The sequence below is a fragment of the Apaloderma vittatum genome, unplaced genomic scaffold, assembly GCF_000703405.1.
Source record: "Apaloderma vittatum isolate BGI_N311 unplaced genomic scaffold, ASM70340v1 scaffold30271, whole genome shotgun sequence".
NCBI classification, from domain to species: Eukaryota; Metazoa; Chordata; class Aves; order Trogoniformes; family Trogonidae; genus Apaloderma; species Apaloderma vittatum.
In genome coordinates this window covers 1-21,035 of record NW_009701244.1, presented here as the reverse complement: position 1 = coordinate 21,035, position 21,035 = coordinate 1, and the positions used below count along the sequence as shown (strand labels likewise).

Sequence of the window (21,035 nt, the reverse complement as noted above, 5' to 3'; positions counted from 1 at the left end):
TTTTATTTGCTAAACAGGTATTTGCCAAACGACGTGGACTAACAAATGTTTTGTGTTTCACTTAATACACTTGGTTTAGGCAGCTCTGAAAAAAACATAGTCCTGCTTGTGTAAACAAGTTTATGTGATTGCGTTTTTCAAGCCTCTTGGAAATCTGGCTGCAAGTTTTGCACTATGTTATTTAAGAAGTCTTCAGAGCTTTAGTGGATTGAATACTAACTTTAAAAAGTGACTTAAACTGGTCTTTTGGAAGCTGATCTAATGTTAAATTTTCTAAACTAAGATCTGCTGTTTGCCATGGGAGTTTCTTAATGCCTGGTAACCTTTTCCTTTTCTACAGTATATCTAGAGCATCTGTTTCTTGAGCTTTATCTGCACACTTGTATCTGGCCTACCCATCTTCCAAGATTACATGAAGGAAGTGTCGTGTAGAAAATCAAAGCTTTGTGTTGACTTTGTAGTTCATATCCTTGACAACTTCGTAGGACAAAGTTTCTGCTTCATTGACCTGGACTTGAAACAAAAGAAAAAGCACCAATATCTTATATTCTGTTTGTTGTTTTTCGTACAGTGTTACTCCTGTTCTTTTTATGAACGATGTTTGCAAGTATGAAGCTTAATCCATTTTCCTTTCTAATGTCCGTGATCTTCTTCACAGATTTTTTCCTGAAAGGATGGTCCCTTTCAGTTTCCCTCTGTCAAAGTGTGCGCTTTGGGACCCGATCCCTGTGGGTGACATCATTGGCTCACACATTAGCTATTACAGGTATGAATAACTTTTTTAAGCTGCTTAAACGTTAAAGTAAATTAGGAATTACAGGATTCAAAGCCTCATTTTATCTTTTGAGTCTAGCGTGTGTTGAGACACAAAGGAAAAAGAGACAAGTGGTGTGTTTGGTATGAGTATGCAGGGATTTTCATTGGAAAGATTTGAGAGTTTCCCTTTCGTAGGTGTAATGCAGTCAAGTGGGCTGGAGGTGCCTCGGTCTGCAGTAAGGTACAGTTTCTTTCAATTTCCTTCCCACATAGAAAGATGTGAAAGTAACTGCATTCTTGTAGTTTTCTTTAATGTGTTTTTCATTTTATCTAAATATTTGGAGAGAAGAAGGGTGTTTTTTGACACATTGGATACAGACAATAGCTTCAAGTAAAGCTTTAAGCATTTTGCTTGCCTCAGGAATATGGATTAAAATGCCAAAAGTTCAGATGTGTTGTTGTTCAGAATGAGTCTAGAGGTAAATCTGAAGCACTTGTGAATTTCTAGGGCAGAGTATTCCAAACTTGACTTGTAAAACAAACAAAGAGTAAAAATTGATCCTTGCTTAAAGATATTACAAAAAAAATGATTTACTGTAGTTATTAGAGGAAATATGTGCATATGTGTGCGCATAAGGTTGAACAGCCCTTATGTGCAGGTCAGAGAGGCCTCTAATTGTCTTTCTACGTAATGTTCTTTGAGTTGCTATTAAAACCTCCAAGTTTTAACAGAGATTCAAAAAATAAATTGCTCTTATTTTGATGGAGGCATTTCACTTAGTTGTTCTTGAATAGATGGGATATTAACCCGTAACAGTATTGACATAAACAAGTAGCTTCAGTTTCAACTTTGACCTCTTTCCAAGTCAAAATCAGATACACTGTCTCAAGCTAAAATAATGTTGCTGTATTTACTGCTGTAGATTCCAAAGTTAATACTTTTTCAGTATATAGGATTTTATAATTGCCTTATCTTTCTCCATACTTGCAGTCCTGTGTCATTCAGCCCAGTATGTGTTATATATTGTGCTAAGATGAGATGACCACATAAAAATTAGTAAGCTTTTTGGCCTGTTTCTAACTTTTCCACCTTCTATTAAAGCAATTCACTTGTGTTCATCTCTAGTTCTTTAGATAGTGTTGCCTTTGGGATAAAGAAGCTTTTCCCTTTCCTTGTTACTTATGCTCCATTAAAAATAAAGCCAACCCAAAACTCTTCTATCGCCTTGGTGTTTATGCTCCATAGGAAAAATTGTTTCCCCTCAGATGCTGGTTTGCTGGACTAGTCAAGTCAAAATATTCTTGTTGAGAAGATTGTACAGAGCATTCTGTGGAGCTGTTCCAGCTAAAATACGGCTTTCTTGAGTACGAATAGTTGGGGTGCTGTACAGAGCAGGAGCTAAAATTCCAGTGACATTTTATACAGTGTTGTTAATCATTGCCTTTTTGATGTTTAGGACCTTGGGCTATTTCCATATATTTCCTTTTTAAAAGACAAAAATATGTGGAAGCTATTGTGATGTAATAAATACATTTAAAAAAAAGAAATTAAAGTAATTTGGGTCTTAAACTTGCTTATTGTCTCTTTTTAGAAACCCAAAGTTATCTATGATGGAGAAAACCTTGCGACTTGCCTATCGCCATGCTAAGCAGAATGAAAAATTATTTTCCTGTTTTTTGCTTGGCACTCTTGCAGTAGATGAAGGTAACTTTAAACATCAGGTAGACAAATGTTGTCAGTTAAGTAAGTTGTTATCGAGGAGCCTAAGTTGTTGCTCTTGGACTCTAACTTTATTTATTTACTTTAAAGATGGGGAAGGTGTAACGCTAACAATAGACCGCTTTGATCCTGGTCGAGGCGTTGCTGGTGGATCGGGCAAAATTCCAACTGCATCGCTTCCTGGAGACTTTTTGATTCCATGTACAGTTAATGCCTGGGGACCTTCTTCAGATAATATTATAGTGCACAGTGCTGAAGACGTTGGCTTGGCTTTCAAGGTGGGCAGCTTTTGGGTCTCTTTCACAATAAACTGTCTTCCATAGGCAAGAGGTGGGCCTATGCACGGGGTTTGATTTCCAGTCGCCGTCATTTTCAAACACAGCAAAGTTGTGGCTGAAGCAAGACTAGTTGGTTGTGTGAAATGAGCTGCCCCTCTGCCACTGAAAAGCATCTCAGAAACTATTTAAATTGGTTAGTAGTCACAGGTGTTTCAGGATGACACAGTCATTAATCTCAGACTAAGATCTCTCTGTCTGACCAAAGTTTTTTCAGCTGGTCTGACCACCAAAACCAGCAAGACAAGAATGATTGCAGCAAATGTACTTAGACAAGAAAAAATAGCTCTTTCTTTCAAATCCGTTGTAAAGACATCGCAGTATTTGCACGATTGTTGATAAAGTATTGCTAGGTGAGTGCCTTGCAAGAAAGCATAGGAAGTCTATATAGATGAGTGGTTTCAGGTGAAATGTGTGCCTGTTGCGTCTGTGCTCTGCTGTAGACATATAACCCAGTAAATACACATCCCATTCCTTTAAACATTTGCCTATTGTGGTTGTTGTGTGTATTTTATAATACAAATAATGCTTACTTCACATCTAAACTGTCCCATGATGATGTGTTCCGATGTTGTAAAGGTAGTTTGTTGAGTGCAAGTAAGAAAACTTTGACAGATCACCTTGAGTGTTCTAGTTGCCTATCATTTTATTGATTTTCATACAATTTAAGTAACCCTAGGTTTTCGAATACATCATAAAACAATGCTAAAATATGCACAGCTCAATTTCAAGTGTATTTTATGTTATTCGTTATGTTCAGTATAGCCAATGAGCTTTGGAGACCTGAGATAATGGCTTTTTATGCTGTGCCCATTGCAATAGTCGCTGTGATGAATGATTTGAGTTCTCAGTGTGATAAAAATTGAATCATGGTAGTCTTACGAACACAATCTAATGTATTTAACTTTTTTCCCTACTTCTAGGGTCTGCAGCACAGCCTGTGCAGTAAAGAATCCCTGGATCTTTCTAAACTCCTCACTGTTAGAGCTCACATTGTTTTCACAGAAAACCTGGATAATCTACATTTCAGCTTTCACTGGGCTTCTATTACTGTAGCAAATATCTTGGAATACACCCCTGTGAAGTCTGTCCCCATTATTCCCACAGCCCTTGCAAGAAATTTGAACAGTCCCATGAGTATTGCACAAGTTCAAGGAACCTATAAATGTGGGTAAGTAAAGGGTAATGTCAAAAGCCATCAAAGTTGCATGGTGGTTTGTGACATTTCCTAAAGCAGGTAGGTAGGTCACATCTCAACCGGTAAAATAACTGGCATAAAAATAACTTAACTCCTTGCACTTGGAAAAAATTAAAACATTATAAACAAGAAAGAGGAAATGGAGTGGGTCAAAAATCTTCACAGATTCAGTAGAAGTTCTTGTTTTTGACTTCGGTAGAAGGTTTTTCCTACCAGGGCAAGGGGACACACCTCTAGTTAACATAATGAATACAAACAGCATCCAGCTGTTTAAAGAATATCAGTGTTTGCCCCAAAAGGAAATTGATATGAATATGAACCAAAGTTTTTTCTGTTAATTGTGTGCAAAAGATGGTGTTGAGGAATCATCATTCTGACTGATAACCAGTTCACAGAATGAACTAAGGATAGACTGGCGAAACAATTTGAAGCAACTGAATGTCAATGCATTTGGAGAGAAAACTTGTGAATGCCTCTCTGAGAGTTAGTCTTCAAATTTTAACATGACTTGTACTTCTGGATTTGTTTCTGGATTTCCAGACTTTTTTTCTCTCAGTATTTTCTAAATTTATATTTGTGTTTTTAATGGCTTATTTTTTTTTCTGATTGCCTTTGTTTTGATTACCTTCTGAAAAAAACCCAACTTCTGCTTTCTTTCAGCTACCTTACTATGGACCAGACACGAAAATTGCTTTTGCTGCTCGAGTCTGATCCCAAGGCTTATGCTCTGCCGTTAGTTGGAGTGTGAGTGTTTGGCTCTGTTTGTACAGATTAATACGCACTGATTTGAAACTGTGTTTGAGGGATTTACGTAGTGGAAACTTGGTAATGGAAATGTGCCTAATTGGCTATTTCTTCTTGCTTCTAGTTGGCTGAGTGGAGTTACTCATATTTGTAGTCCTCAAGTTTGGGCCTGTTGTTTGCGGTATTTATTCAGTTCTTTGATTCAAGAAAGGCAAGTCACTTTTTTTTTCTACAAAATAAAAGCTATTGTCTACCTGAATCTGTATTCCACAGAACTGCATGGCAACATGGGCTCTGTTTGAAGATATTTGGGGGGATTCTATGATTTATATAGGGGGTAAGGCTGTGTTCTAATTTTTCCTTCTGGTTTTGACTTTTGTCTCACAAACTTTTTATGACTGAAGCATTAAAGCTGGGTTGATAGCTCAAAGGCAGAAGAGGGTAAACATTAATGTCATTAGGGTCACTGCACTTCAGTTTAAATAAAGAAGCAGCAAGCAGGAAACAGTAATTTAAACAGTTTTGGGTTTGGTTTTGGATTCAAACTTTTCTTACAGGTGTCTTCTCTGACATAAATTGTATGTGACCTGATTGTATCTGACCAGCATATTGAAGCATATTCATTTGCAATTAACACTGTCTTAGGATTTCCTGCTAATTATTCTGGTTTTGTAGTTCTTTGCGTTCTGATTTTTATCATTGTGATATTAGTAGATAATTATTCCTCCTTCTCCACATCTTTTCACTTCTGACACTTACCATAGTCTATTTATATGGAAGCTGGGAGGGAATTCAGGTCTTAATAGTTTAAAACTGCTTTTCAGGTAAATGAAACTTCAAAACATGCTGTACATGTAAGAATTTCTTCTGCTCAACCACACATGCTTTTAAATTATGAAATAAACCCACATTTGTTGAACAGATGTGTCTGTAATCACAGAATAGACTTTTTTCCCCTAACAATTTAACTATGCCCAAATACAGATAAGAGCCCAATTAGATTATTAGATAGGCAAGTTAGATGCTTGGCTCTCATTAACTTTCACTGATTCCATCTTGGAAGTGGATTAGACAGATTTGATGAACCATGTAAACAGAATTAACCTCTGCAGGCCAACTTCTTAATCTGTGCATCATACGTTTTTAACTCTTAAATGGTAAGTAAAATTTTAAAGTTGTGTGTGAATGTGTTTTTCAAACATCTTGTTCCTGCTACTTTCTCTATCCCATTTAAAGAAAGAACAAACTACTCCCACACATGGACAAGTGTATTTCAAGTGCTATAAAAGGAAAAAAATATTCTAATAGTAGTACTGCCTATTCCTGGAAATACACATTATTTTCATTATCCCTGATGTTTTGTGTTAAATGCAGGCTGTTTTTACTCCCCGTTCTTAACCTGTAAAAAAGAAACTTCAATATAATCTTTCAGAAAAATTCTCTTTGCTAATTTTTGGAATGTTTAAAGGATAAGTGAAACACTTAGTGTCCTTATAATATATCTTCAATTACATTATTAAAAAAAAATAAATTGCAATATCATTTTTACAAATGCTTTCTTCTATGCTAGAGTTGAAGTCTTCCAGGAATAATTTAAAGTACAAAGTGATCTTAGAGGTTTGGACTAGAAATTAGATTACTTATTCCCACGTTTTTTGCTTTGATAGTTGCATGTGGCATCAGTTGTAAGTCCTTTTGTCCTGTGAATAGCTCAGTACCACTCAAAATGTAGTGATGAACGTGTTTGTGTGATGGTTTGCTTAGTATATTAAGAAACTAAGGGCCTTCTTTTTAAGTTTTTTATTTTTTTAAGATGTGAGTTTTCTTTTTTAGGGTTTTTTCAGAATCTGGGAGCTTTCTTATTCTGCTTTATTCGTTGACACACAAGGCACCAGAGTTCTATGAGTGCGTTCCGTGCAGTGGACAGACTGAACTAGGGTTTCAGATCTTAACTTCCAGTGAAACAATGCACCTCTTCAAAGTAAGTGGCTTGGATTCCTCCTGCATTGTGGTACTTGCAAATTTTTTACTTTTAATATAAGTACTTGTGGGAGGAGTCCCTCTAACATAACCCAAACAGGACTATGGTGTTTGTAGCTCTTTTCACAGTGATTACTGTAAGTTTAGTTTGTCTCCAACTGACTTCCAAAGTCAGTTTTCTAATAGCATTAAGAATCTGTCTTTTAAAGTACACTGTGCTATGTTGGGTTAGGTTAGTGCTCCTCCTTACTAGTGACCTTCTGGCTTTACGAGCAGAGATTCTTATTTCCTCTAGCATTTGTTAATCTGGTAAACTGTGTGCATTCTGGGCACATCTAACAACTGCTGTGGGTGATGCACACCAGTGCCTTCTGGAGAGCAAAGCTTGGGTACTTGCGCTTTGCTTGAAGCTGAATGCGAAAGGGAATTCAGTGGTTACTAATCTGCAGATCACTTGCTGCACCGAGGTAACAAAGCAGAAACAATTTTACCTTTGTGCAAAGACTCTTTGAAAAAAATTTGCTAGGAGATAACTAAGAAGGCTTGAGGAGATTCTAGGGAATTTCAGTTCCTTGTTTTCCTAGGCTTGTGTGGAACCTGAAGTTGAATTGTTAATCTACTCAATAAATGCTCCTGTGCTCTGGCAGAAAAGCAGCCAGTGCAATGTGTGTCCTGTGGTGTTTAATCTGTTCTCTTTCCAATTAAACACCCCAGTTCGGGGCTGCCTTCCTCCTCTAGCCCAGGTACAGCTTAGCTCCGTGAAGATGACGACTGGCATCTTAACAGAGGCTCACTTGTGTTGTCTGCTGGATTTACCCAGCTGTGGTGGGCGAAATGGTGCAGGAACAGTCACTCTTTGCTGTAGTGGTAAAGGCTCGTGGAAGAGTATCTAAGCAGTTACAGCAAGGAAGCATCTGCTCATGGCTATAATTAGTTCAGCTACTTTACAGAGTGGCAGGGGGAACTGTGGAAAGGAAGGGAAGTTGCCCATCTCCTTTTAGTAGTGGAAGAATTGAAAGTAGAGGACAAGCAGCAAATAATCAGATATAAATGTCCTTAAAACTCTTTCTTTGGGGGTAGTACCTCAGTGCTTGGAAGTTGAAAGTTTCATGTTTCACAAATACAGAAAATTTCATTCCAGAATGTTGAACCTTCAGACAAGAGCTTTATTCAGTTTGAGTTGAGTGCAGAAAATCAAAATGCAGAAACTGAGTTCTTCAGCAGAATTTGCAAGAAACTTCCTATCAGAAGGTAAATCTTTTGGATGTAATTTATGTGCAAAAATTAAATATTTATTGGATGATATGTTTTGGACATGTGCTGTGCATGCAGTGATCTTCTTGCATTAAAACTGGTGTATGTCCTTTATTCCTAGAGCTAATATTTTTCAAGTAAGATGGTCAAGCTGACCATACTCCAAGAGAAACTACTCATAGTTCTGCTCTTGTTACTAATGCTTGTAACTTCTACAGTGAATGTTTCCAAAAAGGCTTCCTTACTGATGGAGCTTAGTTCACTGTATTATTTTATGTGATAGTATCATTTGAAGCAAACCTCTAACTGAAATCTACTTAAGTTGGTAAAAATTCCTTTTTCCTTCTGACTTCTCAGAGCTGCAAGACCTTGGCAGGTTGAAACTTAGAGGTTTTGAAGAACCTCACCCAGCAAACTTTTATCTGTGACTATAAGATGGCCTTTATTTTCTTTGCTGTAGCACTCATTATGTTTCTAACATAAACCAGTGCTTTGCTGTTAGAATGTCATTTGAATTGTGTGTATGTCAGAGAGTGTGAGGAGGGAGAGTTGGTAGCTTTTTTTGCTGAAACCCAGTATTTGTATTTTTACTGTTTGATCTTAGAACTGTTTGCTGTGTGAACTCCCTGACTAACCAGGGAGGAGGTGTATAGCAACTGCTTCTTGAAAAACTATGCTGATATTGCACTGTAGATGGCACAGTGGAAAACGGGAAGATTCGTGTTATTGCTGCCAAATCTGACAAGCAAGCATTTTTAGTTTGATTTATGTTGGTTTTAGTCCTCCTCAAGGCAGTTCACCCAGCAAGTTGTCAGCAAGTGATCATGACTCTGGTGTAGAAGATGAGGATTTATCCCCCAGACCAATTCCAAGTCCTCATCCAGCGAGTCAACAGGTAACTAAGTAAATAATTATTCTAGGCAACTCAGATGTAATAAAGTAGCAAAACTCATTCTAAGGGGACTTGAGAGTGTAAAGCCTCTGTCTCAAGATGCTAGCTGGGGAAAGCAGAACTGAAGAAATGGATCAAGAGTCCCAAGTCTGCTTTAGTTAATCCAGCTTTTTTTCCAAGATTGCAGATGCTTGAATTCCTGTATATGCTGGATTTGGGAACAGAGTAAGTTTTAATTTGGGAATCTTGCTACCATTAAATGGAAAAGCTGTGGTGTCTGACACAAAGATAGAGGCAGCAGTCCTCTGTAGTTCTAGGTCAATGAAATAGATTTGTTGGCCTGTCTTTCTTTACTGAAGCATATACAAATATGATGAAGTAGCAGCCTTCGTGCAGCATGGGTCTAGATAGATGTCACAGTTGTCAATTATAAAGTATGTGCTGTTGCACCTATTTGCTAGGTCTAAGAATAGTAGGAGGGAACATGTAGTCTGCTTCTTGAAGGGAAAGATCCATACTCTGAAATGTCATCCTGGAGCATTCCTTTGATAGATAGGGCTATTATGCTGTGTGAAAGCAATTTTGTCTTCTAAGAATGATCCTAGAGATATTGCTGCTTTTTCTGTATTTAGATTCTCTAATATTTAGAAATTGTGTAGCTGGTTTGGAGCTAGTAATGGTCATATATTGATTTTAAATTAAAACATTTTCTTTGATGGAATTCTGTGTGTGAAGGGCTGAAAGACAGTATTTCAAAATGATCTTAAACCTGCTTCTGTAATTTTCCCTTCAGGTTAGCAGGATCTTTCCTTCAGTTCCTGAGCTGTCACTTGTTTTGGATGGCAGCTTCATAGAATCAGGACAACCATCTAAGCCTGTGGGGACTTCAAATGTTAAAAGTCTACCCTCAGCACTTCCTCAGCCTATTAAAAAGAATTGGTGCTTGGCATCTACATGTTACCCCACCCAGCACTCTGAAGACAAGCAAAATTTTTCTACTAATATGGGAGATGTCTCTCTGAGGCAATTACCAAACCATTTAAACCAGAAAATTCCAACTTTAAAGCCTTCTAGAGGAAAGCAAGCTCTACCACAGCAACAGTTGCAGTGTAAGAAAGCTTGCCCTCAGTCAAGAAAAAGTTCTGGATCTTCTTCTTCAACCTCTTGTAGCGGGCCTTCCTCAGTTACAGCTGCACATCACCTCCAAAAGCCATTGGAAAGACATGGATTAAACCCTGAAGAAGTCGTACAGCAGGGAGAGCCTGCAGTTAGAAGAACACCAACATCCAGTTCCAAGCAGCTTCCTGCTGTTATTCAGCCACCCCTCTACAATTCTGCTTTTTCACCACAGAGCTGCAGAAGACCACCAGAGCTGCAAGTGCCAGTCCAAGTGCCATCTTGCTGTCCAGCCAGTGCCTGCAGCTGTCGCTTTCCTGCTTCCATCCAATATAATACAATAAACTCTTGGCAAGGAATTGATAAACCGAGTCCCAAACATGGAGTGGAAATCCAGTCAGAGATGGCTCAACAGAATCCGTGTGCAGCGCTCCATCAAAATGTCATTTGCCCAAATATTTGCTGCAATCCAGGATATAGCACAAGCAGCCCTATGAGCATGGGATATCATGGGAAAATGGGGAACGGTTCTCTGGACAATAGCTTATCTCCTGGGATAAGGCTGCTTCCGAGTGCAAGCCCCTCTAGTCCGCAGTGTTGTGCAGCCCACTCGCCGTGCCTGCACACGCCCCCTTCTGCAGCGGGATCAGATAATGGAATGATGGGATTATCTCCAGACGCATACCGGGTTCTGACAGAGCAAGACAGACAACTCAAATTACTTCAAGCTCAGGTTTGTGGAAATGGCAGCTCTATCCTCTGCCCTCTTAGTGATTACACTTTGATAGTTCCCCTGCTAGAGGAATTAACTCCTGTCTATCCTTGTTGGAACAAGAGACTGTCATACCGAGTGCAGGAGGGTCCTGATTAGCTCTGCTAATTGATGACCCTTAAAACAAATGAAAACTATTTGACTCCTGATTTGATTTTGCATTTTTTTTTATATTTGCATAACATGATGGTTTCCCTTTTAGCAGATTGCTTTCATAATGTATTTATATCATGAATGCTTTCCTATCTGTATGCTGTCTAAAAAAAAAAAAAAAAGTACTGCATGGGCTAAAGATTTTTAGACTTTGGAGGTATTGTAAGCACAAGTGAAGCACACAACACTCATTTTGCCTGCCTTCAAGCCTGCAGTTTCCTGGGCTGTTGAGGATGTTCCTTAGCAAACTTCAGTTGTCTGTTTGCAACAGACCAGCAGGATTCACCAGGTGTTTGTCACTGTGCTGAAAAATTGGGCTTTGCTGGTCTCTCCAAGCTCTGTTTCGATACCAGGTTAAGTTTCTGGGCATGTTTTTTCAAAAAACCAAACTCTTGAGTTACACTGTCGGCCCTGTATTTTGCAGGGTATGATGTGGGGCTGGAGAGCAAGAGTTTAAATTTTGCTGCGGGTGATGAATGATGCGAATAGGGAAGTTGCTCACGATACATGTTTTTCTTGCTTAAAATGAGAAAATTGCAGCAGCAATGTGCGTTAGATGTAGTTGCTGTACATAAAATGAAGCTCTGCAAGTGTGATTTGTGCATGAGAGAGGGAAACCGCTCCTTATTGTATAAATGTTGCCTTCACCACTCTGATATTTCTCCATGGAGCTGTGAACTAATCAGTGAACAGAGTGGATGCAAATACTAGAGTGAAGATTGCCTGGGCAACCTTAATTTTACCATTTAAGTGCTTAGCTTTGTAATAAATACAAGGTTAGTTTAGCATGGTCTAGGGACAGTTGACTTGCCAGCCAAGCATTTATATGCCAGTAATAGGTTTTGTATGTGAATGAAAGGGACAGAGAATACTTCCAGCAAGTGTCGTGCAAATAGGCTTTACTCAAGGCATCTTGGTGTAGTTCTGCCAATGTGCTCAAAACCTCTTCTTTGCAAGCTCTGCCAACGTCGAAATTGATGTTTTGATTTATGCTGCGTGCCCTGCTGAGAACTGGAACATTATCAGACTTCTGTGGCAGCGCTGCCTGGATTCGAATCCAGGTCTTAAAGGAACCCAATTTAGTAATTCATGTTGCCTATTCTACTTTGTCGTACAAGTTATAACTTTCTGATAACCGTTACAGATCCAGCGCTTGCTGGAAGCGCAGGCTCGGCAGGCTTGTTCCCCGGAACCAGCTGGAGCCAGCCACGCTCTGCAGCCTGAGAAGCAAGGGGACCTTGTTTCTATGGAAACCCAAAGGAAAAGTGTGAGCGTTGCTGTGAGCACAGGTAACACTTTGGTCTTTACAAATAGCCTGGCATCGCTTTGTCTGGATGCTTCTGTGATTTGTTTGAGCACGGAGGGAATGTTTTGCAGACACGCTGAGCATACACAGATGTGCACCTAGACACAAAAGCCAGTTACATTCTGTAGCAAGTTTATGCTGGAGCTACTTTTGTCTTTGGGCTGCAAAGGCAGTGACTGCCATCACTGGAAGAGTTATTTTTCCACTAGCTTTAGCAGGGTTTTCTATTTAAAATTTTACCTTACTAAAAGAAAAAAAATCCCCAATAGAAGCAATAGCTTCTATCCCATCTGGTGTTCCAATAAATATCTTACTGATGTTTTTTATAAGTCATGCTTTTATGTGCATGGAGAGGATACTGTATTTGCTTTAATTTTAGCAAGTTATTAGACTGTGACTAAAGTTACATAGTAATATATTGGTTCCTGTTAAATCCTTGGAAATATTGTGGTTTGGAAGAAATTTTCAAACTGGCTCAAGGTCAACTTATAAAATGCTTCAATACAACAGTTTATTTTTGTCAAGTATGCTTTGTAGAAACTCAGAACTGAATGATGTTTTGGCAACTCTTAGCTGTTCTAAACCCTAAATAACTTTTAAAATGGTGAAAAAAACTGAACATGAAGAAATAATTCCTCTAGCTTTACAAAGCCAAAGGATCTCAGAAGATAGTAATGAGTTCCCTTATATGAATAAGTCTCTAATTCTCTTCTAGGTGCTAGCTTATTTTGGAATACGGCCTCAGAAAAACAAGACGAGTCCATACCCCAAGTTAAAAAAGAGGATGAAGATATTTCTAAGGAAGACATCAGCATTTCAATTAATGCTGAACAAGATGCAAGTAATACAAGTATTGCCTCATCCTTAAAGGTGGTTGACATCCCCAGCTTTGTGGACAGTATTCATCTTGTGGAAGGAGGAACTAATCAGAACACTCTCCAGTAAGTAACCAGAATTACCTTGGGTTAGCATAAATAAGCTGAACTGCCTTTCATAAGTTACTACTTTCATAATTGTATTTTTGGGGAATTCTAGTCACCTGACTTCAGTTGTTGTATTGTTTCCCTTCTTCATTTTTAAATTATGCTTCTAAGTGTACAGCTCACCAAAACACAGCTGCATTTAGAGTCTGCCTTTATCAGTCCTGCACGCTGAGGTAGCCTTCCTGTCAGCGGGAGCTGATGGCAAAAGCCTTTAGCTTGGAAAAGCACGTTTGGGGCTGGCAACATTCCCTTTCTTACCTTAAATCCTGAGGGGACATGGGGTAGGTACGCGATACTGCTGTAGTCTGTTGTTTTCCTACAGCAGCTTTTCCCTGTCAGCATTCAGAATGATTTTAATTCAGGGGAGCTTAGGATGGGGTGTTTATGATTATACAACTGTTCTATGGATTTCTTGACATTTTACACCTGCTTTGTGTAGTGAATGCAGGTACCAACTCCACTGTTGTTAATTTAATTATTTTTAAATTCCTGCTCTGCAGTGGCTAGTGTCAGACTGATTTGGGCAGTGATTTTTAAAAATAAAGTATCTATATGAATGTTATTTTTATAGAAGGAATAGCTCAACAATTTAGCACTTTTAATGATCTAATATTCTCTAAGTATAAAAGCCAAAGGAGGGGGAATACCCTTCCAGTTATATTAGGTTTCTAAAATAATCATATTTGGAAAGATTATTATAATTAAGCTATAACTTAAATATTCATAGTCCTTTATTAAAGTGTTATCTGCAAACATACTGCTGCCATAAATGTTACTGATTCAAATCAGGTTTTTGAGCATTGTATTTTAGAGAGATGCTGTCCTAAGGTTCTCTTCAACTTAAATTCATAAAGCTGTAAAATAGCTGTATAAGTATCTTACAGTATGAGTGGGGAGCACCGCCCAGATTTCTTAGAGGAGGAGTGGAGCATTTTTGGGACTGATGAATAATTGCTGGTATAACAGTAACCGATAACCTACATTGACTATCTGGTATGTCACGTGATTTAAATCTTATCGCTTTCAACACAGGCAATTGATCAGCTGAGTTCTGAAATTCCCTTATCTTGCACTTGTCTCCTGAGGAGGAGCAGGAAGGGGGAGGAGGGCTGCTTAAGGATCTCCTCGGGTTGATACTATTATTGATACGTCTGATCTCAAAGTTTAGGCGGTGCACACACCAGCTGGCTGAAGGGGATGCTGAGCATCATGTTGTAACCTGTTCTAGAATATTTACCCCTTTTATCTGGAAACTTCAGGAGAGAAGTTTGGACTAGATGATCTTCAGAGGTCCCTTCCAACCCCTAACATTCTGTGATTCTGTGATTATGGTCCTTCTTTCACATCTGCTGCTGAGAAATATTTCAGCTAGGTGTTTGTTCTCAGTTCCTGACACTCAGTGTGCATTGTGTATATGCATACTTGTAACAGTGTCTTTGAGAAGTTTTTAAAGCATTTTTAAGCTGCCACAGGAATCTCTTCAGCCATTGCTCACCTTGGTAAAAATAGCTTTTTGAATAAGTCATGTTTCAGAGCATATGCAAGATACTTACTCCTAAAGGCTTTTAAGTGTCTGTAAAAATGCTGAAAACAGACAAATTCAAAATTGTTAATGACTAATTTTGTCTGCTTTAAGGTTAAGTCATAGAGTGTCATTGAGTTTTGGCTAGTCCAAAGAAGCTGTTGTCATTGTCAAATCATCGTTTTTAAAAACAGACTGCTGTAGTTTTGCACTACAGGGTGTTTTTCTTTCGTCTTCAAATGACTTGAAAGGAAGTGACTGCAGAAGGAAGCAAAGCCCCAAGCAGAAGACAAACTGAGAAATGTTAGCATCTGTTTCCAGTACTCGATTCATCTCCTCTCATGAAAATGTAAAGTACCTGTACTGATACTTGTGCTTTCTGTTTCAAGGAAATACCTAACTCTCTGCTCTTTTTCAGAAATGGAAACACTTCCCAAATGCTTGTTCACAGTTCATCCTTGGAAGAAAGTATCAGCGTGTCCTCACAGAAGGAACCAACAGAGGGAGCCAGCAACCCTGTGGTGGCAACAAGTGAGCAAAACTCAGAGCCACCCGCCTCGTTTCTGCCTCGGCATCCATCAGAAGATCAAAAGCTTTACCAGGACTTACTGGTAATTCATTTAAAGTTAATATTCTGCACTGAACGCGACAGTCAAAATGGCACACTGCTGAAGTTACAGTGTAGTACTGGCACGAATGAAAATTGTGTGCAGTTTTCAAGTTTATGTGTTATGCTCTACAGAAAAGTGTCAAGTTTGTGGGGTTATTTTTGTTTTGTTTTTTAAAGTTTAAGTAATTATTCTGTGCTTTGCTTTCTCATGCATACACGGAGTACTAGTAAATATTTGTTTATTTGCTTATTTGAACTGAATCCAAATTTGGCTTCTTTGTTAGAATAGTTGTATTCTAAGTTGCATAAGAGTAAACCAGGATTTGAGGTTTTAAAAACTCCTGCATATCATGATATTTTTGTCCATGTGGTCTCTTCTCTGCTCCCTTTTTCTGTAGGGCCAAGTAAACCACCTCTTAAAGTCCTCGGAAGATCCTGTAAAATCAGGATTTGTTAGTGATGATGGTCCTAAATATCAAGATATTGATGATACAACAGAAATGGCTTCAGAAACTGGCCCGGATGTGATGGATAAAGAGAGTGTGATTAGTGCTACACTCAAACAACTGAAAAGTCTTGGAGTCAAAATTGACTCACCTGGCAAAATGAAGAAAAATACCCACAAAGTGGAGAGTGCCAGGTAAAATGCTGGTTGCTTTTGAGTAGTAATTTGTAGATCTAACCAAAAATTAATATGGGCTCAGTGAGCAAAGAGGAAGGGACTGTGTTCACTGCCAGTGGGGATTTGTTCAGCAACTTGATCCACATTTCCTGCAAAGATGAAAAACTGGCTCATACTATGGGTATTTTAGGTTTAAGAGCTCTGCTAGCAAAACTCAGATTATTTAAATATGACACAAGTAGCTCTAGCTGTTAGAGCATCTGGCGATTCTTAAAGTATTGTGCATGCAGTAGCACACAATTCCCTAGGATAATAATGAAGCGTCTTGAATAATTTCAATCCTTTGGGCTATGTCAAGGTATTCCAGAGAAACATTGGACTTGGGAGGCTGAACGTTAAGCAGCTACATATTTTCTCACTGCTTCTTAACCCTTTCCTTGCATTTCACCAGTATAAGTGTAATTGTCATCATGGCTTTGATGTATAATCAAAACTGGGTCTGTCTGGTCTCTCTCCTTCACTTGAATTTCATCAGGCATTTTCCTGGAATTTCTGGGCTACCTACCTGACTGGAGATTCTGTCAGTGTTCTTTTAATGTCAATAACAGACTAAAAAGTGAACCCATAAGACAACACTGGGATTCTTGGGGTTTTTTTTCCTTCAAACTTGGGGAGCGGGGCGGGATTCTTCCTTCTGCCACTTTCACAACTGATAAACAACTCTGAGAAAAGGTCTACAGCTCAGCAGGGGAGGGAGCAACTGTGCAGCTCATCTGTTCATCTGAGCCAGGAGTTTACTCTCCCTAAACAAACTTTAGAATGCGTACTCAGTGGAATAGGAAGACTCTAAGCATGAGGAGTTTGGGTTTATGAGCTAATATATGATGCATGTGCTAAATGCACTGCTTTATGACCACTGCCAGCGTGCCAGAGTTTCTTTCAGTCTTTAAGCTAAACACCTAATGTATACGAGAAATTGGTGTGCCAAGCAACAGAATGAATGAGTATTTCCCTTCCTGAAGAATGCCCTCAAAAACTAGAACCTTACAGGGTTCTGGAAACAGATACTATGTCAGTTTCTGTAAAAATCCTGGTATTAGCATGCATTGGGAAAGAAGAGTTACTCATGGTTTGTCATTGGGCTTTTATTTTCTATCTAGATTTAAATCTTGGGTTGGATGACACCATCTAGAGTCTTAGGATCAGAGACACATAATGTGACATTTACTGGTGAGAACAGAACAGGAGCTCAAAGCTCCTTTAAAAACAAACCCAGCTCTGAAACCTCCTAGAGGTGGGTCCTTCGTACAAGGGTTGTGGTTAGTATTGAATTAGGAGGAACTCTCATCCATTCTTTAACACGGTGTTTGGCTGCTCTTGGTGTGAGTAGCTGGAAAGCTGCTTTAGCCTGTGCAGAACGTGGGGTGTCGGTCCTGAGCAGCCTGACTGAGCTGTGCTTTTCAGGCAAGCCAAATGAAATTATCAGATGAGATTGTGAAATGCATACTTCTGTAATGCTAAACTAACTTTTTGATGGTTTATTTCAGCATCTTAGCGCGCATAAATCCTGAAGCAGTGGTGCCTGGACTAAATTATATGTCATTTGCCAATGTCAGCGTGTGTGGCTTAACTCCTAATGTTGCTGATTTGAGCATGGAAGCAAATGCTATAGCCCTCAAGTATCTCAGTGAAAATCAGTTATCTCAACTTTCTCTCAGTCGCTCAGGCCAAAATCCTCCTGCAGATTTCTCTTTCCAAGACATCTTGCACAAAAATATGGATAAAAGCATGGTGGGCCTTAGCTTAATTTCACCAAACAATATGTCTTTTGCAACCAAGAAGTACATGAAGCGATATGGGCTGATACAGGGCAATGACAGTAGTGAAGACGAAGAGGAAGTGCAGGTTCAAGATGACAGTTCTGCCACTGTCAAAAGTCAAAGCAGGTGGAACAAAACCTGTACCCCTGTGTGGGATGGCTTCAACCACTGGACTGAATTATCCGAAAGAATTGATGGAAGACTTCCCATTCATCTAAAAAGTCACAGCAGAGAGTTGACTCCTACTGCTTCTCCACCAGAATTAAGCAGCCCTGTATTAAGAAATATTACAAATGATTTCTTTCCTCCCAGAGCAGATCAAGCAGATGAAAACTCAGTTCAGATTTTAAAGGATTTAAAAACAAAACCCAAATTGTTACCTGGGAGGGTTGAATTCACGGAACAGCCTGGCAGGAAAGATGAAGGAGATGCTCAGGTCTGTGCTGGAAATCTGCATCCCCCAGCCCTTGAAACACTAAACCAGTCGAACAGCATGAATTCTGTTGGCACCATTCTTGACGTGAAGCAACTCAGGCAGTTGCCAAAGTTGTTCTGAACATCCACCGAGACATGGTTCGCAACCACCCTTTCAAATCGGGGAGGGACCTCTCTGTAGAAGATGACAGGAAACCAAGGACGAAGGGGTCTGTGAAGAGGTTGCTCTGTGCTGTAGCAATGTAAAACTTGCAGGACTGAGCTTTTGCCCTGGGTTGGGCACAACCACCTCTAAATGCCTGGTTGAGTGAGTGCTGATCAGCCTTGAAGTATGTGCACTTTTGTTTACAGTTAGGCATGATTTTAAAGTACCTAAAAGGTAAATAAACTTGAGCCGAAGATGTACTCTTAATGTACTTTTAACAATGATGCTTATTTAAATGTCTGACTTTTTTTAAATCAATGACTTTTTATGTATTTGCCAACTCTCAGCCGTGGACACCGTGTTGTGGCAGAGCAGGAGTAACAAAGCTAAAGCACTAATTTCTAGATATTTGCTGAAATGGTTTGATTACTGTGTTGGGAGGTTGTGTCTGGTGGGAAGGGAAGTATAACCGTGGCTTTACTTTGACTAAAATTATTTTGGATTCAGCCAAAATAGCACATGTAGCTCTGTGTCATGAAATCTCGGGAAGGAAATTGGAAAAACTAGCACTTTTAAAACTTTTGTGGGGAGTTTGTGTTGTTTGGGGTTTTTTTGCTAAATCGATGTTTTCTATTTATTTAAGAAGTAAAGATCAAAGGTTCTATTAAAAAAAAAAATCTTCAGTTGTCTGATGTAGCCTTTATTTAAGATGTATGCCACCTGGCTAACTGGAAGTGTGAGGGTGGCACTTGCTACTGAACTCTTCAAGAATTCCAGCACTGGGTGGGGGGATAAAAATAATTAATTTAGTTTTGTTCTCTATTAACATACAAATATTCTGTCATCAAGCACTACACTCTTATTATTGATATGGCCCTTTTCTGTAACCCTGTGATGTTAATACTCCGCAAGTTGAAGAATTCGGTAATCTATTGTTGAACGATTCCACTGCTGTTAAGACTTTTACCTTTTGTTCAATTTTTAGGTGTGTTTGTGGTTACTGTGGATGGTCAGTTGCACAGCAATGACCTGGGAGAGCCTGGGTGCCTGGTGCTGGCTCTGTCTGCCTTGGGCGGCGAGTACGCCTGAGGACAGGGCCAGCGTGGCTGTGGTGTGACGCACTTCTGTCCTGACCTCTTGGTCTTGGAAATGAGACACCAGTGCTGGAAGCTGCGATTCATTCCCATTCCCACCATTCCTGATGGGAGGACAGGGTCGAGCGATGGCCAAGCCATCTGTTTTCTCCCTGGCTGGAGCACTAACATGTGTTAACGGGGGTTTGAACAAACTTTGTTTTAATGATGGCATCGACTCAATAGAAGTTCAGTCTATGGTGCTGACCTTGCCTTTCCTGCTCTAAGAACGTTAAACTAGAGATTGAAACACCCCACGCTCAAGTTCTGGGCCTTTGCTGTTCAAATCCAAAAGACTGTTCATGGTGTGTTTGAGTGGGTGCTAATTGATTTATTGCAATGACATGAGAGTTTTTTCCAGCATCTACCACCCTCCTGGGCCTTTGTGGATTAAGGATCAGGCGTGAGATAAGCCATTTGCTAGTTCAGAGAAAGGAAGGCAGTAGCTCCCTTCAAACCATGTCAGAATTTCTTCCCTCATGCAGCCTTTTCCATCAACAGGAGTATCTGCTTCCTTTCAGGAAAGGTGCTACGTTGCTGTGCTGAAAAATAAAACCTTTCTCAGTCCCTGAATCTCCCCTGGATCAGACACGAGCTTATTATCTGGCAGCATGCTTTCTGCTGAATCAGTCAAAAAATAGTTAATGTTTTTGAACATTCCAGTGAGATGAATGAGGCAATTCATACCTCTGAGCTATTGTTGTAGGGTTTTGTTCTTTGTTTCCTATTGTAAAATGTCTGGAAACACAGGAAGATGACAGTTGTATTGGTTAATATTTTAAAGACTTTCTTCCAGTGCTGGAGGGCTAGAAACAATTTGAAAACAAAAGCCAAGCTACTTACATGCAGCTCGGGACAAGGGTGTGGTGTTATATTATAAAATACACAAATCAGATAATTCTGGACAGCAACCTCTGAGTGAAACATTAATTTACAACAAAAAAAAATCTACCACCCTTCCCCAAAGCAGCATTTTCCTTTCATAGTGTAGTGCTGAGTAATTTGAAGATGCCTTTTTTTTTTTTCTTGAAGCAGCTACTGTAGCTTGAAGTAAAAAAAAAAGAAAGAAAGAAAAAAAGCAAGCCAGGTCTGGCTTTGTTAACTCTGAGCAATGGGGACCAAAGTTAAGCGCTGACTCGATCACCTGTTTAGGCAGTGAAGTGCATGGAAGGGCAACATGATTTAAGCCTTTATTGTTGGTTGGTTGGTTGATGGGTATTGGTGGGGGTTGTTTTGGATTGGGTGTTTGTGGGGTTTTTTTTTTTGCTTCTGTTGTTTCTAACTATCTTTTATTATAATTAAAGGAAGATATTTATAGTGCTTACTCGAAAGGTCTTGAGCCTGCTCGGAGAGTCTTTATTCTTCTTTATTCTGCACAGTTTTGGTGCTTCCTGCCACAGGGCTTTGCCTTGGGAGGGAGCCGGCCCTGGTTGCTCGGTGTGACCAGGAATCCCACCCGTGGCGAGGTAGTAGCGGGAGAAAAGGGACCCTTCTTCTGCCACGCCAGGGTCCCGGTTAGACCCGGGGTTGCCCAGCGAG

General features: G+C 39.5%; 1 protein-coding gene across 1 annotated transcript; it reads left to right on the top strand.

The window, feature by feature from the left end:
• The first annotated feature begins 674 nt into the window (after positions 1-674).
• Positions 675-18,339, top strand: STIL (SCL/TAL1 interrupting locus). Its single transcript, XM_009879090.1, has 15 exons — positions 675-766; positions 2,349-2,461; positions 2,567-2,754; positions 3,735-3,982; positions 4,670-4,753; positions 4,878-4,964; positions 6,587-6,734; positions 7,875-7,984; positions 8,768-8,890; positions 9,681-10,728; positions 12,065-12,209; positions 12,942-13,167; positions 15,150-15,342; positions 15,740-15,981; positions 17,511-18,339. Exons 1-15 carry the CDS (start codon positions 675-677, stop codon positions 18,337-18,339), a joined length of 3,876 nt encoding a protein of 1,291 aa, XP_009877392.1.
• The last annotated feature ends 2,696 nt before the right edge of the window (positions 18,340-21,035 follow it).